General features: G+C 66.2%; 1 protein-coding gene across 1 annotated transcript; it reads right to left on the bottom strand.

Moving 5' to 3' along the window:
* Positions 1–648: 648 nt before the first annotated feature.
* On the bottom strand, positions 649–18,136 carry LOC138102109 (integrin alpha-7-like; the record flags this gene model as incomplete). Its single annotated transcript, XM_068999867.1, has 13 exons — positions 649–896; positions 2,078–2,200; positions 5,608–5,706; positions 5,803–5,913; positions 7,329–7,418; positions 8,068–8,235; positions 9,440–9,542; positions 9,632–9,709; positions 11,499–11,578; positions 11,669–11,749; positions 13,675–13,873; positions 14,975–15,087; positions 17,902–18,136. Coding segments are annotated over 13 exons (1,681 nt in total), but the record flags the coding sequence as incomplete, so codon positions are not given.
* Positions 18,137–18,747: the final 611 nt, after the last annotated feature.

Genomic DNA, 18,747 nt, shown 5'->3' with positions numbered 1-18,747 from the left:
CCTGAGGCGGATCCGGGGGCCCCTCAGGCGGATCCGGGGGATCCCTGAGGCGGATCCGGGGGGTCCCTCAGGCGGATCCGGGGGTCCCTCAGGCGGATCCGGGGGATCCCTGAGGCGGATCCGGGGGGTCCCTCAGGCGGATCCGGGGGCCCCTCAGGCGGATCCGGGGGATCCCTGAGGCGGATCCGGGGGGTCCCTCAGGCGGATCCGGGGGGTCCCTCAGGCGGATCCAGGGGGTCCCTCAGGCGGATCCGGGGGCCCCTCAGGCGGATCCGGGGGATCCCTGAGGCGGATCCGGGGGGTCCCTCAGGCGGATCCGGGGGTCCCTCAGGCGGATCCGGGGGATCCCTGAGGCGGATCCGGGGGGTCCCTCAGGCGGATCCGGGGGCCCCTCAGGCGGATCCGGGGGATCCCTGAGGCGGATCCGGGGGGTCCCTCAGGCGGATCCGGGGGCCCCTCAGGCGGATCCGGGGGATCCCTCAGGCGGATCCGGGGGTCCCTGAGGCGGATCCGGGGGGTCCCTCAGGCGGATCCGGGGGTCCCTCAGGCGGATCCAGGGGGTCCCTCAGGCGGATCCGGGGGGTCCCTCAGGCGGATCTGGGTGTCCCTCAGGCGGATCTTGGGGGTCCCTGAGGCGGATCCGGGGGTCCCTCAGGCGGATCCAGGGGGTCCCTCAGGCGGATCCGGGGGGTCCCTCAGGCAGATCCGGGGGTCCGAGGCCCGTCCCCGTCCCTGTCCGCGTCCCCCTTCCCGCCGGGGCTGGCCGCCCATTCCCGCCGCTGGATGGTCCCGGTCCGGCCCTCGTGGACGTGCGGCCGCTGCTCCCGTGGGATCCGCACGGCCCGGAACTGCGGCACGGCCGGGGGCGGCGCCCGCGCCCGCCGGAAGAACCCCAGCTGCGGACAGGGGGGCGAGAGAAGGCACCGCGTGTCACGATATAGCGCGATATATCGCGATATGTCGCGATATGTCGCGATATGTCGCGATATGTCGCGGTATGTCGCGATATGTCGCGGTATGTCGCGGTATGACACAACACGACACAGCTGGGGTGGCACGACGTGGCACGGCGTGGCATGATATGACGTGATCTGTCGCGCTACGTCGCGATATGTCGCGATATGTCGTGATATGTCGCGATATGACACGACACGACGCAGCTGGGGTGGCACAGCAGGCACGATGTGTCCCAAAATGGCACGATATGTCGCGATATGTCGCGATATGTCGCGATATGACACGACACGACACAGCTGGGGTGGCACAGCAGGCACGACGTGGCATGATATGACGTGATCTGTCGCGATATGTCACGATACGAGACAACAAGACAGGACACGACACAGCTGGGGTGGCACGACATGGCACGATATGGCACGACATGTCGCGACATGACACGGCGTGGCACAGCTGGGGTGACACGGCAGGCACGGCGTGGCATGATATGACGTGACCTGTCGCGATATGTCACGATATGACACGACACAACACCGTTGGGGTGGCACAGCAGGCATGACGTGGCACGATATATCACGATATGTCGCGATATGTCGCGATATGAGACAATAAGGCACGACACGACACAGCTGGGGTGGCACAACGTGGCACGGCACGGCACGATATAGCACGACATGTCGCGACATGACACGACGTGGCACAGCTGGGGTGGCACGGCAGGCACGACGGGGCACGATACGTCGCGATATGTCGCGATATGACACAACACAACACCGTTGGGGTGGCACAGCAGGCACGACGTGGCACGATACGTCGCGATACGTCGCGATATGACACGACACGACACCGTTGGGGTGGCACAGCAGGCACGACGTGGCACGATACGTCGCGATATGTCGCGATATGTCGCGATATGACACGACACGACACCGTTGGGGTGGCACAGCAGGCACGACGTGGCACGATACGTCGCGATATGTCGCGATATGACACGACACAACACAGCTGGGGTGGCACAGCAGGCACGACGTGGCACGATACGTCGCGATACGTCGCGATACGTCGCGATATGTCGCGATATGTCGTGACACGTCCCGGGGGGGGGGGGGGGGTCCCTCACCTTCCAGAGCCCCAGCACGAGCAGCGCCAGCAGCAGCAGCCCCAGCAGCGCCGCCAGCGGCAGCACCCACCAGGGCACAGCGGCCACGGCCACGCCCGGGTCCAGGTGCAGGGACACGGCCATCTGGGGGGGACACGGGGTCAGTGAGGGGTCAGTGGGGTCAGTGGGGGGTCAGTGGGGTCATTGGGGTCATCGAGGGGGCAGTGGGGTCATTGGAGTCATCAGGGAGTCATTGGGGTCATTGAGGGGGCAGTGGGGTCAGTGAGGGGTCAATGGGGTCATCGGGGGGTCATTGGGGTCATTGAGGGGGTCAGTGGGGTCATTGGGGGTCATTGGGGTCAGTGGGGTCATTGAGGGGTCATTGGGGTCATTGGAGTCATCAGGGAGTCATTGGGGTCATTGAGGGTGCAGTGGGGTCATTGAGGGGTCAGTGGGGTCATTGGGGGTCATTGGGGTCATTGGGGTCATTGAGGGGTCAGTGGGGTCAGTGGGGTCATTGGGGGGTCAGTGGGGTCATTGAGGGGTCAGTGGGGTCAGTGGGGTCATTGAGGGGTCATTTGGGTCATTGAGGGGGCAGTGGGGTCATTGAGGGGTCATTGGGGTCATTGGAGTCATCAGGGAGTCATTGGGGTCATTGGGGGGTCAGTGGGGTCATTGAGGGGTCAGTGGGGTCATTGAGGGGTCATTGGGGTCATTGAGGGGTCAGTGGGGTCATTGGGGGGTCAGTGGGGTCATTGGGGGGTCATTTGGGTCATTGAGGGGTCATTGGGGTCATTGGAGTCATCAGGGAGTCATTGGGGTCATCGAGGGGGCAGTGGGGTCATCGGGGGGTCAGTGTGACCACCCATGAGGGGACACCGGTGACGGCCACGCCCGGGTCCAGGTGCAGGGACACGGACATCTGGGGGGAACACGGGGTCAGTGAGGGGTCAGTGGGGTCATCGAGGGGTCAGTGGGGTCATTGAGGGGTCAATGGGGTCATTGGGGTCATTGAGGGGTCATTGGGGTCATTGGGGTCATTGAGGGGTCATTGGGGTCATTGAGGGGTCAGTGGGGTCAGTGGGGTCATTGAGGGGTCATTGAGGGGGCAGTGGGGTCATCGGGGGGTCACTGGGGTCATTGAGGGGTCATTGGGGTCATTGGAGTCATCAGGGAGTCATTGGGGTCATTGAGGGGTCAATGGAGTCATTGAGGGGTCAGTGGGGTCATTGGGGGTCATTGGGGTCATTGAGGGGTCAGTGGGGTCATTGAGGGGTCATTGAGGGGTCATTGAGGGGTCAGTGGGGTCATTGAGGGGTCATTGAGGGGTCAATGGGGTCATTGAGGGGTCAATGGGGTCATTGGAGTCATCAGGGAGTCACTGGGGTCATTGGGGGGTCAGTGGGGTCATTGAGGGGGCAGTGGGGTCAGTGGGGTCATTGAGGGGTCATTGATGGGTCAGTGGGGTCATCGAGGGGTCATTGAGGGGTCATTGAGGGGTCAGTGGGGTCATTGGGGTCATTGAGGGGGCAGTGGGGTCAGTGAGGGGGCAGTGGGAGGGTCAGGGGTCATCGGGGTCATTGAGGGGTCAGTGGGGGTCATTGGGGTCATTGAGGGGTCAGTGGGGTCATTGGGGGGTCATTGGGAGGGTCAGGGGTCATTGGGGTCATTGAGGGGTCATTGGGGTCATTGAGGGGTCAGTGGGGTCATCGGGGGGTCATTGGGGTCATCAGGGGGTCAGTGTGACCACCCATGAGGGGACACCGGTGATGGCCACGCCCGGGTCCAGGTGCAGGGACACGGACATCTGGGGGGGACAGTGAGGGGTCAGTGAGGGGGCAGTGGGGTCAGTGGGGGGTCAGTGGGGTCATTGAGGGGTCAGTGGGGTCATTGGGCGGTCAGTGGAGTCATTGGGGTCATTGAGGGGTCAGTGGGGTCATTGAGGGGTCATTGGGGTCATTGAGGGGGCAGTGGGGTCATTGGGGGGTCAGTGGGGTCATTGAGGGGGGAGTGGGGGTCAGTGGGACGGTCAGGGGTCATTGGGGTCATTGAGGGGTCAGTGGGGTCATTGGGGGGTCAATGGGGTCATTGAGGGGTCATTGGGGTCATTGGAGTCATCAGGGAGTCATTGGGGTCATTGGGGGGTCAGTGGGGTCATTGAGGGGGCAGTGGGGTCAGTGGGGTCATTGAGGGGTCATTGAGGGGTCAGTGGGGTCATCGAGGGGTCATTGGGGTCATTGAGGGGTCAGTGGGGTCATTGGGGTCATTGAGGGGTCATTTGGGTCATTGAGGGGGCAGTGGGGTCATTGAGGGGTCAATGAGGTCATTGGGGTCATTGAGGGGTCAGTGGGGTCATTGGGGGGTCATTTGGGTCATTGAGGGGGCAGTGGGGTCATTGAGAGGTCAATGAGGTCAGTGGGGTCATTGAGGGGTCAGTGGGGTCATTGGGGGGTCATTTGGGTCATTGAGGGGTCATTGGGGTCATTGGAGTCATCAGGGAGTCATTGGGGTCATCGAGGGGGCAGTGGGGTCATTGAGGGGTCAGTGGGGGTCATTGGGGTCATCGGGGAGTCATTGGGGTCATTGAGGGGTCATTGGGGTCATCAGGGGGTCATTGGGGTCATCGGGGGGTCAGTGTGACCACCCATGAGGGGACACCGGTGATGGCCACACCCGGGTCCAGGTGCAGGGACACGGCCATCTGGGGGGGGCAGTGAGGGGGCAGTGAGGGGTCAGTGGGGTCATTGGGGGGTCATTGGGGTCATCGAGGGGGCAGTGGGGTCATCACGGGGTCAGTGTGACCACCCATGAGGGGACACCGGTGACGGCCACGCCCGGGTCCAGGTGCAGGGACATGGACATCTGGGGGGGACAGTGAGGGGGCAGTGGGGTCATCGAGGGGTCAGTGGGGTCATTGAGGGGTCAGTGGGGGTCATTGGGGTCATTGAGGGGTCATTGGGGTCATTGGAGTCATCAGGGAGTCATTGGGGTCATTGAGGGGTCATTGGGGTCATTGGGGTCATTGGGGTCATCGGGGTCATTGAGGGGTCATTTGGGTCCCGGGGGTGTCCCCAAGGGGGTCTCGGGGGTGTCCCCAAGGGTGTCCCCAGGGGTGTCCCAGGGGTGTCCCCAAGGGGGTCTCGGGGGTGTCCCCAAGGGTGTCCCCAAGGGTGTTCCAGGGGTGTCCCCAGGGGTGTCCCAAGGGTGTCCCCAAGGGTGTCCCCAGGGTGTCCCCAAGGGTATCCCAGGGGTGTCCCTAAGGGTGTCCCCAAGGGTGTCCCGGGGGTATCCCCAAGGGGGTCCCCAAGGGTGTCCCCAGGGGTGTCCCCAGGGGTGTCCCCAAGGGGGTGCCGGGGGTGTCCCCAAGGGTATCCCAGGGATGTCCCCAAGGGTGTCCCCAAGGGTGTCCCCAAGGGTATCCCAAGGGTGTCCCCAGGGTGTCCCCAAGGGTATCCCCAGGGTGTCCCCAAGGGTATCCCAGGGGTGTCCCCAAGGGTGTCCCCAAGGGTGTCCCCAAGGGGGTCCCCAGGGTGTCCCCAAGGGGGTCCCACCTGCGCCACCGCGTCCTTGATGACGACATTGCCGCGGGGGGAGGTGACCGAGACGGCGGCGCGCACGATCAGCTCCAGGTTCTCCACATCCAGGAACTCCTGGGAATTTGGGGAGGGGTCCAGGCCGGGCTGAGCCCCCTCCCCACCGCCTCGGGACCCTCCCCCAGCCCCCTCCCCTCGCCGGGGGTCTCTCACCTCCAGGAAGGTCCCGTTCCAGAGGCGGCCCCGCGCCCGCAGCTCCGAGCGCTCCAGGGTGGGCAGCGGGCACCGGAACGGGCGGCAGCGCGCCGTGCCCTGGGCACAGTCCTGGGGGGTGACAGAGAGAGGGGACGGTCCTGGGGGGTGACAGAGAGAGGGGACAGAGAGAAGGGGACAGTCCTGGGGGGTGACAGAGAGAGGGGACACCCCAGGATGGGGGGGACAGCGACACGGGGGTGACAGAGAGAGGGGACAGAGAGAAGGGCACAGTCCTGGGGGGTGACAGAGAGAGGGGACGGTCCCGGGGGGTGACAGAGAGAGGGGACAGCGAGAAGGGGACAGTCCTGGGGGGTGACAGAGAGAGGGGACGGTCCTGGGGGGTGACAGAGAGAGGGGACAGCGACATGGGGGTGACAGAAAGAGGGGACACCCCAGGATGGGGGGGACAGCGACATGGGGGTGACAGAGAGAGGGGACAGAGAGAGGGGATGGTCCTGGGGGGTGACAGAGAGGGGACAGTCCTGGGGACAGCGACACAGGGGGGTGACAGAAAGAGGGGACACCTGGGATGGGGGGACACTGAAACGGGGGTGACAGAGAGAGGGGACACCCCGGGATTGGGGGGGGACAGCGACACGGGGGGTGACAGAAAGAGGGGACACCTGGGATGGGGGGACACTGAAATGGGGGTGACAGAGAGAGGGGACACCCCAGGATTGGGGGACGGTGACACAGGGGGTGACAGAGAGAGGGGACAGAGAGAGGGGACAGTCCTGGGGACAGCGACATGGGGGTGACAGAGAGAGGGGACACCCGGGAGGGGGGGACACTGAAACGGGGGTGACAGAGAGAGGGGACACCCCGGGATGAGGGGACACCCAGGATGGGGGTGACAGAGAGAGGGGACAGAGAGAGGGGACATTCCAGGATGGGGGGACGGTGACACGGGGGTGACAGAGAGGGGGGACACCCCAGGATGGGGGGACGGTGACACGGGGGTGACAGAGAGGGGACGGCCCTGGGGACAGCGACACGGGGGTGACAGAGAGAGGGGACACCCCGGGATGAGAGGACACCCAGGATGGGGGTGACAGAGAGAGGGGACAGAGAGAGGGGACATTCCAGGATGGGGGGACGGTGACACGGGGGTGACAGAGAGAGGGGACACCCCGGGATTGGGGGGGGACAGCCACACGGGGGTGACAGAGGGGACACCCCCAGAATGGAGTGACCTCGGCAATGGGAACAGCCCGGGAATGGGGACAGCCCCAAATGGGGCAATGCCAGAGCGGGGGCACCCCAAAAGGGGACACCCCGACAATGGGGACACCCCAAAAGGGGACAGTGCCGCAGAAGGGGCACCCCGGAACGCCCCAGGAACGGGGGGATCCCGGGGACAGGGACACCCCAAAAGCAGGAGGACCCCAAAGCCCAGGCCTGGTGACACCCCGAGAGCGGGGACACCCCACAGCGGGTGCCCCCCACGGGCAGGGACCCCCCCAAATCCCCCCAGCGCCGCTCACCAGGGTCACGTTCCTCCTCTTCCTCCCCGCGGGCACCCACCACGAGCGGGGCGGGGGCTCCTCGGGGGGGTCCCCCCGGCCCGGCGGCTCCTGGGGGGGGAAGGACTGGCGTGAGGGGGGTGGACAGGGACCCCCGGACACCCCTGGACATCCCTGGACGCTCCTTGTGCACCCCCTGGTTTCTGGACACCCCTCTGGACACCCCTCTGGACACCCAAGGACATCCCTGGCCACCCCCTGGCCACAACTGGACACCCCTGGGTAACCCCTGGACACTCCTGGGGTACCCCTGGACACCCTCTGGACACTCTCTGGACACCCAAGGACATCCCTGGCCACCCCCTGGCCACCACTGGACACCCCTGAGCAACCCCTGGACACCCCTGGACACCCACTGTCCTCCCCTCCAGGCACCCTGGGCATCTCAGGACACCCCTGGGACACCTTTGGACACCCCAGGACACCCCAGGGACACCTTGGGACACCTCAGGACACCCCAGGGACACCTTTGGACACCTCAGGACACCCCTGGGACACCTTTGGACACCCCTGGCCACCTCCCGTCCCCCCTCCAGGACACCCCAGGACACCCCAGGGACACCTTTGGACACCCCAGGACACCCCAGGGACACCTTGGGACACCTCGGGACACCCCAGGGACACCTTTGGACACCCCCAGGACACCCCCAGACCCCTCTGGCCACCCCCAGGACCCCCGGCCCCCCCCCCGGTTCCGCACCAGCGCCAGGCGCAGGGGGTTGGCGGGGGGGCTGCAGGGCACGGGGGGGGTGCCCAGCTCCAGGCTCAGGGGGTACAGGAGCCACTTCCCGTTGGGCAACTCCAGTGGCCACTGCACGGTCAGCGCGGCCGAGCCGGGGGTCTTCAGCACCGGACCCCGCTGCGACACCTGCGGGGGGGAGCACAAACGGGACCCCCGCCCCCCAAAAACAGCTCTGGTGTGCAGTAGAGACCCTAAAAACAGCGTCTGCCCCCCCAAAAATAGCCCCCACCTCAAAAATAGCCTCGGCATGGAGCCCCCATCCCCAAAAACAGGCCCCGATCCCCAAAAACAGCCCCGGCATGGAACCCCGACCCCCAAAAACAGCCCCCACCCCAAAAACAGCCCCGGCATGGAGCCCCGACCCCCAAAAACAGCCCCCGACCCCTAAAAACAGCCCCGGCATGGAGCCCCGACCCCTCAAAACAGCCCCGACCCCAAAAACAGCCCCCGACCCCCAAAAACAGCCCCCACCCCAAAAACAGCCCCGGCACAGAGCCCCGACCCCAAAAACAGCCCCCACCCCAAAAACAGACCCGGCAGGGAGCCCCGACCCCAAAAACAGCCCCCACCCCAAAAACAGACCCGGCATGGAGCCCCGACCCCAAAACCAGCTCTGGTGTGGAGGAGAGACCCTAAAAATAGCGTCTGCCCCCAAAATAGCCCCCACCTCAAAAATAGCCTCGGCATGGAGCCCCCACCCCAAAAACAGCCCCTCAATGAACCCCCACCCCAAAAATAGCCCGGGAACGGAGCCGCAACCCCAAAAACAGCCCCCGACCCCCAAAAACAGCCCCGGCACAGAGCCCCGACCTCAAAAACAGCCCCCACCCCAAAAACAGCCCCGGCATGGAGCCCCGACCCCAAAACCAGCCCCCACCTCAAAAATAGCCCCGGCAGGGAGCCCCGACCCCAAAAACATCCCCTCAATGAACCCCCACCCCAAAAACAGCCCCCACCCCAAAAATAGCCCCAGCATGGAGCCCCCCGCCCCAAAACCAGCCCCCATGACCCCCCCCCCACCCCACCAACTCCCTCACAAGGACCCCCACCCCAAACCACCCCCTTCAATGAACCCCCACCCCAAAAACACCACCCACCCCAAAACCACTCCCCTACGTGCACCCCCACCCCCAAACCCAACCCCCATTTCCCCCCTACCCCAAATCCCACCCCCCATTTCCCCCCTACCCCAAATCCCACCCCCCCCCAAAGCGCACGGGATGGGGCGGGGCTCAGCCAGACCGAGCCCCCCCGGGGGTCCCACAGCCCCTTCCCCATTTTGGGGTCCCGGGGAGGGGAGGTGGGCTGTGTTTTGGGGCGGGGGTCTCACCGTGACCTCGAAGCGGACGGCGCTGCCCACCTGGCTCTCGGTCCTCACCGCGCTCTCCCCCACCACCTGCCCCCCAAAAAACAGCCGGGGGGGCACGGCCACGCTGTGGGGACAGCTCTGCTTTGAGGGGAGGGGGGTCCCGACCCCAAAAACCTCCCCCCAAGTCACCCCAAAAGCCCCCTCCCCACTCACCCCGTCACGGCCAGGGGCAGCTCGATGACCACGCGGGCGCGGGCGACCACCGGCTCCAGGCCCGGCTGCTCGCTGGTGCTGGGGGGGGGGGATTGGGGGGGCGTTTGGGGGGGTCCGGAGGGGTGAAACCCCAAAAAAAAACCCCACCCCGAGGACCATGCGGGGGGGTTTGACCCCCTCCTTGCAGCCCCCCGACCCTAAATTTTGGGGGGTTGGACTCTAAAACCAGCTGGGTTTTGTCCTCAGATCCTGCAGGGCTCCGAACCCCAAATCCTGGGGGGGGGGGGGGGGTCCAAACCCCAAATCCGCCGGGGTTTTGACCCCAAATTCTCCCAGATTCTGGCCCCCAACTATGGGGGTCTCCAGTCCCTAAACCCTGGGGGTTTCAGCCCCCAATCCTGGGGGTCTGCAACCCCTAAAACCCCTGAGCTCTGACCCCAACCAGCCCCCAACCCCCCAGATTCTGACTCCCAAACCCCGGGGGTCTCCAGCCCCCCAAATCTTGTGGGTCCCCATCCCCGGGGGTCTCCAATCCCCATCCCCAGGGGTCTCCAATCTCCAATCCCCAACCCCGGGGGTCTCCATCCGCCACCCCGGGGGTCTCCAATCCCCAATCCCGGGGGTCCACAGCCCCTAAAACCCCTGAGCTCTGACCCCCCAACCCCCTCAGATTCTGACTCCCAAACCCCGGGGGTCTCCAGCCCCCCAAATCTCAGGGATCCCCATGCCCGGGGGTCTCCAATCCCCAATCCCGGGGGTCTCCATCCGCCACCCCGGGGGTCTCCAATCCCCATCCCCGGGGGTCCGCAGCCCCTAAAACCCCTGAGCTCTGACCCCCAACCCCCTCAGATTCTGACTCCCAAACCCCGGGGGTCTCCAGCCCCCCAAATCTCAGGGATCCCCATGCCCGGGGGTCTCCAATCCCCAATCCCGGGGGTCTCCAATCCCCAATCCCGGGGGTCCACAGCCCCTAAAACCCCTGAGCTCTGACCCCCCAACCCCCTCAGATTCTGACTCCCAAACCTCGGGGGTCTCCATCCCCAGGGGTCTCCAATCTCCAATCCCCATCCCCGGGGGTCTCCAATCCCCATCCCCAGGGGTCTCCAATCTCCAATCCCCAACCCCGGGGGTCTCCATCCGCCACCCCGGGGGTCTCCAATCTCCAATCCCCATCCCCGGGGGTCTCCAATCCCCATCCCCAGGGGTCTCCAATCTCCAACCCCCATCCCCGGGGGTCTCCAATCCCCATCCCCAGGGGTCTCCAATCTCCAATCCCCAACCCCGGGGGTCTCCATCCGCCACCCCGGGGGTCTCCAATCCCCAATCCCGGGGGTCCACAGCCCCTAAAACCCCTGAGCTCTGACCCCCCAACCCCCTCAGATTCTGACTCCCAAACCTCGGGGGTCTCCAGCCCCCCAAATCTCAGGGATCCCCATGCCCGGGGGTCTCCAATCCCCAATCCCGGGGGTCTCCAATCCCCAATCCCGGGGGTCCGCAGCCCCTAAAACCCCTGAGCTCTGACCCCCAACCCCCTCAGATTCTGACTCCCAAACCTCGGGGGTCTCCAATCCCCGGGGGTCTCCAATCTCCAATCCCCATCCCCGGGGGTCTCCAATCCCCATCCCCAGGGGTCTCCAATCTCCAATCCCCATCCTCGGGGGTCTCCAGCCCCCATCCCCGGGGGTCTCCAATCTCCAATCCCCAATCCCGGGGGTCTCCAATCCCCATCCCCGGGGGTCTCCAATCTCCAATCCCCATCCCCGGGGGTCTCCAATCCCCATCCCCAGGGGTCTCCAATCTTCAATCCCCATCCCCGGGGGTCTCCAACCCCCATCCCCGGGGGTCTCCAGCCCCCCGCCCGGCTCACGTGGACAGCTCCAGCTGCACCGCCAGCTCCGTGGTGTGGATGGAGATGCCCGAGGTGCTGAGGATGAGGAAGAACCGCACCTGCGAGCGCACAGGTGAGCGCTGGGGAGGGGAGAGGGGCCGGGGGAGGGGGGGGGGCTGGGGGGAATTTGGGGAGGGGGCTGCGCCCACCTGCGCCCCGCGTTTGAGGGGGTTCCCCAGCTCGCACTCCACCCTGGAGCCGTTCTGGTTGGCCAAGCACAGCACTTTGTCCTAAGGGGATTTGGGACACGGCTGAGCATCCCCCCCCCCCACACCGCGGGCACCCCCCGGGGTCACCCCCCAGGCTGAAGCCACAGGAGTGACCCCAGCCCACCCCCCAGCCCACCCCCCAGGACCGTCCCAGACCCCCAGGAGTGACCCCAGCCCACCCCCCAGGGACATCCAGACCCCCAGGACCGACCCCATCCCACCCCCCAGGACCATCCCAGACCCCCAGAATTGACCCCAGCCCACCCCCCAGGACCGTCCCAGACCCCAGAATTGACCCCATCCCACCCCCCAGGACCATCCCAGACCCCCAGCACTGACCCCAGCCCACCCCCCAGGACCCCCAGGACCATCCCAGACCCCCAGCACTGACCCCATCCCACCCCCCAGGACCATCCCAGACCCCCAGAATTGACCCAGCCCACCCCCCAGGACCATCCCACACCCCCAGGACCGACCCCATCCCACCCCCCAGGACCATCCCAGACCCCCAGAATTGACCCCAGCCCACCTCCCAGGACCGTCACAGACCCCCAGCACTGACCCCAGCCCACCCCCCAGGACCCCCAGGACCATCCAGACCCCCAGCACTGACCCCATCCCACCCCCCAGGGACATCCAGACCCCCAGAATTGATCCCAGCCCACCCCCCAGGACCATCCCACACCCCAGCACTGACCCCATCCCAGAGCCCAGGGACCATCCCAGACCCCCAGCACTGACCCCATCCCACCCCCAGGACCATCCAGACCCCCAGCACTGACCCCATCCCACCCCCAGGACCATCCCAGACCCCCAGCACTGACCCCAGCCCACACCCCCTGGGACCCCCAGCACCCCGGGGTCAGCCCCACCCTGAGCCCTCAGGTCTGACCCCATCCCACACCCCCATCACCCCCCAGGACCACCCCCCAGGACCTTCCCCATCCCTCTACAGCCCCAGCACTGACCCAAACCCACCCCCCAGGACCCCCAGGACCATCCCAGACCCCCAGAACCATCCCAGACCCCAGAACTGACCCTATCCCAGACCCCCAGGACCATCCCAGACCCCCAGAACTGACCCCATCCCACCCCCAGGACCATCCCAGACTCCCAGGACCCCCAGGACCATCCCAGACCCCCAGCACTGACCCAACCCCCACCCCCCAGGACCATCCCAGACCCCCAGGACCCCCATCCCACCCCCCAGGACCATCCCAGACCCCCAGGACTGACCCAAACCCACCCCCAGGACCATCCCAGACCCCAGCACTGACCCAAACCCACCCCCCAGGACCATCCCAGACCCCCAGCACTGACCCAAACCCACCCCCCAGGACCATCCCACACCCCCAGGACCCCCAGGACCATCCCAGACCCCCAGCACTGACCCAAACCCCCACCCCAGACCATCCCACACCCCCAGGACTGACCCCATCCCACACCCCCAGGACTGACCCAAACCCCCACCCCAGGACCATCCCACACCCCCAGGACCCCCAGGACCATCCCAGACCCCCAGCACTGACCCAAACCCACCCCCCAGGACCACCCCAGACCCCCAGCACTGACCCAAACCCCCACCCCAGGACCATCCAGACCCCCAGGACCCCCAGGACCATCCCACACCCCCAGGACTGACCCCATCCCACCCCCAGGACCGACCCCATCCCACCCCCAGGACCATCCCACACCCCCAGGACCCCCAGGACCATCCCAGACCCCCAGCACTGACCCAAACCCACCCCCCAGGACCACCCCAGACCCCCAGCACTGACCCAAACCCCCCACCCCAGGACCATCCCACCCCCCAGGACCGACCCCATCCCACCCCCAGAACCATCCCAGACCTCCAGCTCTGACCCCACCCTACATCCCCATCCCATCCCCCTCCCCCCCCCCACCCCTCCTGTCCCCCCCCACCCCAGGTCTCCCTGCCCCCGCACCCCGAGCCCCCCGGCCTCGTCGGGGCGCATGGCAGCGTAGGGCAGCTCCGGGGGGAAGGTGGCCACCAGCAGGGCCTGGTGGGCATCGTCCCCGTCCCTCTGCGGCTCCGAAGGGTCCGAGGGCTCGTTGGTCACCAGCACCTCCAGGGCCACGTCCTTCTGGTCACTCAGCGAGAAGGTGGCAGTGCCATTCTCGTCCCTGCGGGCAGAGCCACTGTGAGACCCCCTTGGGGGACAGCCCGGTCAGTGACAGCGAGGTGGCAGTGCCATCCTCACCCTGTGACACCCCCTTGGGGACACCGCTGACAGCGAGAAGGTGGCAGTGCCATCCTCACCCCGTGACACCCCTTGGGGACACCCCCTCAGGGCTCAGGTGGCAGTGCCATCCTCATCCCGTGACACCCCCTTGGGGACACCGCTGACAGCGAGGTGGCAGTGCCATCCTCACCCCGTGACACCCCCCTTGGGGACACCCCCGCTCCCTCAGGGCTCAGGTGGCAGTGCCATCCTCACCCCGTGACACCCCCTTGGGGACACCCCCAGACCCTCAGGGCTCAGGTGGCAGTGCCATCCTCACCCCGTGACACCCCCTTGGGGACACCGCTGACAGCGAGAAGGTGGCAGTGCCATCCTCACCCCGTGACACCCCCTTGGGGACACCCCCAGACCCTCAGGGCTCAGGTGGCAGTGCCATCCTCACCCCGTGACACCCCCTTGGGGACACCCCCTCAGGGCTCAGGTGGCAGTGCCATCCTCACCCCGTGACACCCGCTTGGGGACACCCCCGCTCCCTCAGGGCTCAGGTGGCAGTGCCATCCTCACCCTGTGACACCCCCTTGGGGACACCGCCGCTCCCTCAGGGCTCAGGTGGCAGTGCCATCCTCACCCTGTGACACCCCCTTGGGGACACCCCCGCTCCCTCAGGGCTCAGGTGGCAGTGCCATCCTCACCCTGTGACACCCCCTTGGGGACACCCCCCTCAGGGCTCAGGTGGCAGTGCCATCCTCACCCCGTGACACCCCCTTGGGGACACCACTGACAGCGAGAAGGTGGCAGTGCCATCCTCACCCCGTGACACCCCTTGGGGACACCCCCTCAGGGCTCAGGTGGCAGTGCCATCCTCACCCTGTGACACCCCTTGGGGACACCACTGACAGCGAGAAGGTGGCAGTGCCATCCTCACCCCGTGACACCCCTTGGGGACACCCCCGGCCCCTCAGGGCTCAGGTGGCAGTGCCAGCGGGCAGAGCGGCCCCCGGGGCTTGTTGGGGACAGCCCGGGGTGGCCGCTGTCCCCTCACCTGGGCAGGGGCTGGAAGTCGCTGTCGCCCCGGCGGGCGCAGAAGCGCGGCCGCAGCTCCAGGTGGCTCTGGCAGATTTTGTCATCGCCGCAGCCCTGGCGCAGGAAATGCACCTGGGGGGGCAGGGGGGGCACGGTGCCAATGGGGGGGCACGGTGCCAAGGGGGGACACGGCGACAATGGGGGGACACGGTGCCAAGGGGGGGACATGGCGACAATGGGGGGACACGGTGCCAATGGGGGGGACACGGTGCCAAGGGGGGGACACGGTGCCAATGGGGGGGACACGGTGCCAAGGGGGGGACATGGCGACAATGGGGGGACACGGTGCCAATGGGGGGGACACGGTGCCAAGGGGGGGACAACGGTGACAATGGGGGACACGGTGACAATGGGGGGACACGGCGACAATGGGGGGACACGGTGCCAATGGGGGGGACACGGTGCCAATGGGGGGGACACGGTGCCAAGGGGGGGACACGGTGACAATGGGGGGACACGGCGACAATGGGGGGACACGGTGCCAATGGGGGGGACACGGTGCCAATGTGGGGACACGGTGACAATGGGGGGGCACGGTGACAATGGGGGGGCACGGTGCCAATGGGGGGACACGGTGACAATGGGGGGGACACGGTGCCAATGGGGGGGACACGGTGCCAATGTGGGGACACGGTGCCAATGGGGGGACACGGTGCCAATGTGGGGACACGGTGCCAATGGGGGACACGGCGACAATGGGGGGACACGGTGACAATGGGGGGACACGGCGACAAGGGGGGACACGGTGACAATGGGGGGACACGGTGCCAAGGGGGGACACGGTGCCAATGGGGGGCACGGTGCCAATGGGGGGGCACGGTGCCAAGGGGGGACACGGCGACAATGGGGGGGACACGGCGACAATGGGGGGACATGGCGACAAGGGGGGGACACGGCGACAATGGGGGGACATGGCGACAATTGGGGGGGACCCGGTGCCAATGGGGGGGACACGGTGCCAAGGGGGGGACACGGCGACAAGGGGGGGACACGGCGACAAGGGGGGGACACGGTGCCAATAGGGGGACACGGTGCCAATGTGGGGACACGGTGACAATGGGGGGACACGGTGCCAAGGGGGGGACATGGCGACAATGGGGGGACACGGTGCCAATGGGGGGGACACGGTGCCAAGGGGGGGACACGGTGACAATGGGGGGACACGGCGACAATGGGGGGACACGGTGCCAATGGGGGGGACACGGTGCCAATGTGGGGACACGGTGACAATGGGGGGGCACGGTGACAATGGGGGGGCACGGTGCCAATGGGGGGACACGGTGACAATGGGGGGGACACGGTGCCAATGGGGGGGACACGGTGCCAATGTGGGGACACGGTGACAATGGGGGGACACGGTGCCAATGGGGGGACACGGTGACAATGGGGGGACACGGTGCCAATGGGGGGGACACAGCGACAATGGGGGGACACGGCGACAATGGGGGGACACGGCGACAATGGGGGGGACACGGTGCAAAGGGGGGACACGGCGACAAGGGGGGGACACGGTGCCAAGGGGGGACACGGCGACAATGGGGGGACATGGCGACAATGGGGGGGACACGGTGCCAAGGGGGGGACATGGCGACAATGGGGGGACATGGTGCCAATGGGGGGGACACGGTGCCAATGGGGGGACACGGTGCCAATAGGGGGACACGGTGCCAATGTGGGGACACGGTGACAATGGGGGGACACGGTGCCAAGGGGGGGGGCACGGCGACAATGGGGGGGACACGGTGCCAAGGGGGGGACACGGCGACAATGGGGGGGACACAGGTGACACTCCGGGTGTCCCAAACTGGGATTGGGGGACACTGGGATTGGGGGGGGACACAGGTGACACTCCGGGTGTCCCAAACTGGGATTAGGGGACACGGGTGCCACTCCGGGTGTCCCAAACTGGGATTGGGGGACACTGGGTGGGGGGGACACTGGGTGGGGGGGACACAGGTGACACTCTGGGTGTCCCAAACTGAGATTGGAGGACACTGGGGGGGACACTGTGGGGGACACTGGGGGGACACAGGTGACTCTCTGGATGCCCCAAACTGGGATTGGGGGACACAGGTGCCACTCCGGGTGTCCCAAACTGGGATTGGAGGACACTGGGATTGGGGGGGGGGACACAGGTGACACTCCGGGTGTCCCAAACTGGGATTGGGGGACACAGGTGACACTCCGGGTGTCCCAAACTGGGATTGGGGGACACTGGGATTGGGGGGGGGACACAGGTGCCACTCCGGGTGTCCCAAACTGGGATTGGGGGACACTGGGATTGGGGGGGGGACACAGGTGACACTCTGGGTGTCCCAAACTGGGATTGGGGGACACTGGGTGGGGGGGACACTGGGTGGGGGGGACACAGGTGACACTGTGGGTGTCCCAAACTGAGATTGGAGGACACTGGGGGGGACACTGTGGGGGACACTGGGGGGACACAGGTGACACTCTGGGTGTCCCAAACTGGGATTGGGGGACACTGGGGGGGACACTGTGGGGGACACTGGGGGGACACAGGTGACACTCTGGGTGTCCCAAACTGGGATTGGGGGACACAGGTGACACTCCGGGTGTCCCAAACTGGGATTGGGGGACACTGGGATTGGGGGGGGACAGAGGTGACACTCCGGGTGTCCCAAACTGGGATTGGGGGACACTGGGGGGGACACAGCGGACACTCAGGTGACACTCTGGATGCCCCAAACTGGGACTGGGGACACTGGGTGGGGGGACACAGGTGCCACTCCGGGTGTCCCAAACTGGGATTAGGGGACACGGGTGCCACTCCGGGTGTCCCAAACTGGGATTGGGGGACACTGGGATTGGGGGGGGGACACACAGGTGACCCTCAGGTGCCACTCGGGCGTGGCCGGTGCCCACCTCGGCGCGGTGCGTGCTGGGCTGGCGGGGGCTGAGCGCAGGGGACAGCGGGGGCAGCGCCGGCCCCCGGCCCCCCCGGTGCCACCCCCGCGGGCCCCCGATGGCGTAGGCGAGGGTGACAGCGATGGGGCGCAGCTTGTCCCGGATGTCGTCCTGCGGCACAGGAGGAGGAGGAGGAGGAGGAGGAGGAGGAAGGTCAGGGGGGCACTCGGGGAGCCGGGAGGTGCTGGCACACCTGGGGGGGAACGGGGGGATGGGGAGGGGGAGGGGGAGGGGGATGGGGAGGGGGAGGATGGGGATGAAGATGAGGATGGAGAGGATGGGGATGAAGATGAGGATGGGGAGGATGGGGATGAAGATGGGGATGGGGATGAAGATGGGGATGGGGATGAAGATGAGGATGGGGAGGATGAGGATGAAGATGGAGATGGAGATGAGGATGAAGATGAGGAGGATGGGGATGAAGATGAGGATGGGGAGGATGGGGATGGGGATGGGATGGGGATGAGGAGGATGGGGATGAAGATGAAGATGAGGAGGATGGGGATGAAGATGAGGATGGGGAGGATGGGGATGAAGATGGAGATGGAGATGAGGATGAAGATGAGGAGGATGGGGATGAAGATGAGGATGGGGATGGGGATGGGGATGAGGAGGATGGGGATGGGATGGGGATGGGAATGAGGATGAAGATGAGGAGGATGGGGATGAAGATGAGGATGAGGAGGATGAGGATGAAGATGAGGATGAGGAGGATGAGGATGAGGATGGGGAGGATGGGGATGAGGAGGATGGGATGAGGAGGATGGGGATGAAGATGATTATGGGAGGAGGGATGGGGATGGG

Source organism: Aphelocoma coerulescens, unplaced genomic scaffold, assembly GCF_041296385.1.
Source record: "Aphelocoma coerulescens isolate FSJ_1873_10779 unplaced genomic scaffold, UR_Acoe_1.0 HiC_scaffold_608, whole genome shotgun sequence".
NCBI classification, from domain to species: domain Eukaryota; kingdom Metazoa; phylum Chordata; class Aves; order Passeriformes; family Corvidae; genus Aphelocoma; species Aphelocoma coerulescens.
The sequence above is the reverse complement of the archived record's forward strand: the minus strand, read 5'-3'. Positions and strand labels throughout refer to the sequence as shown.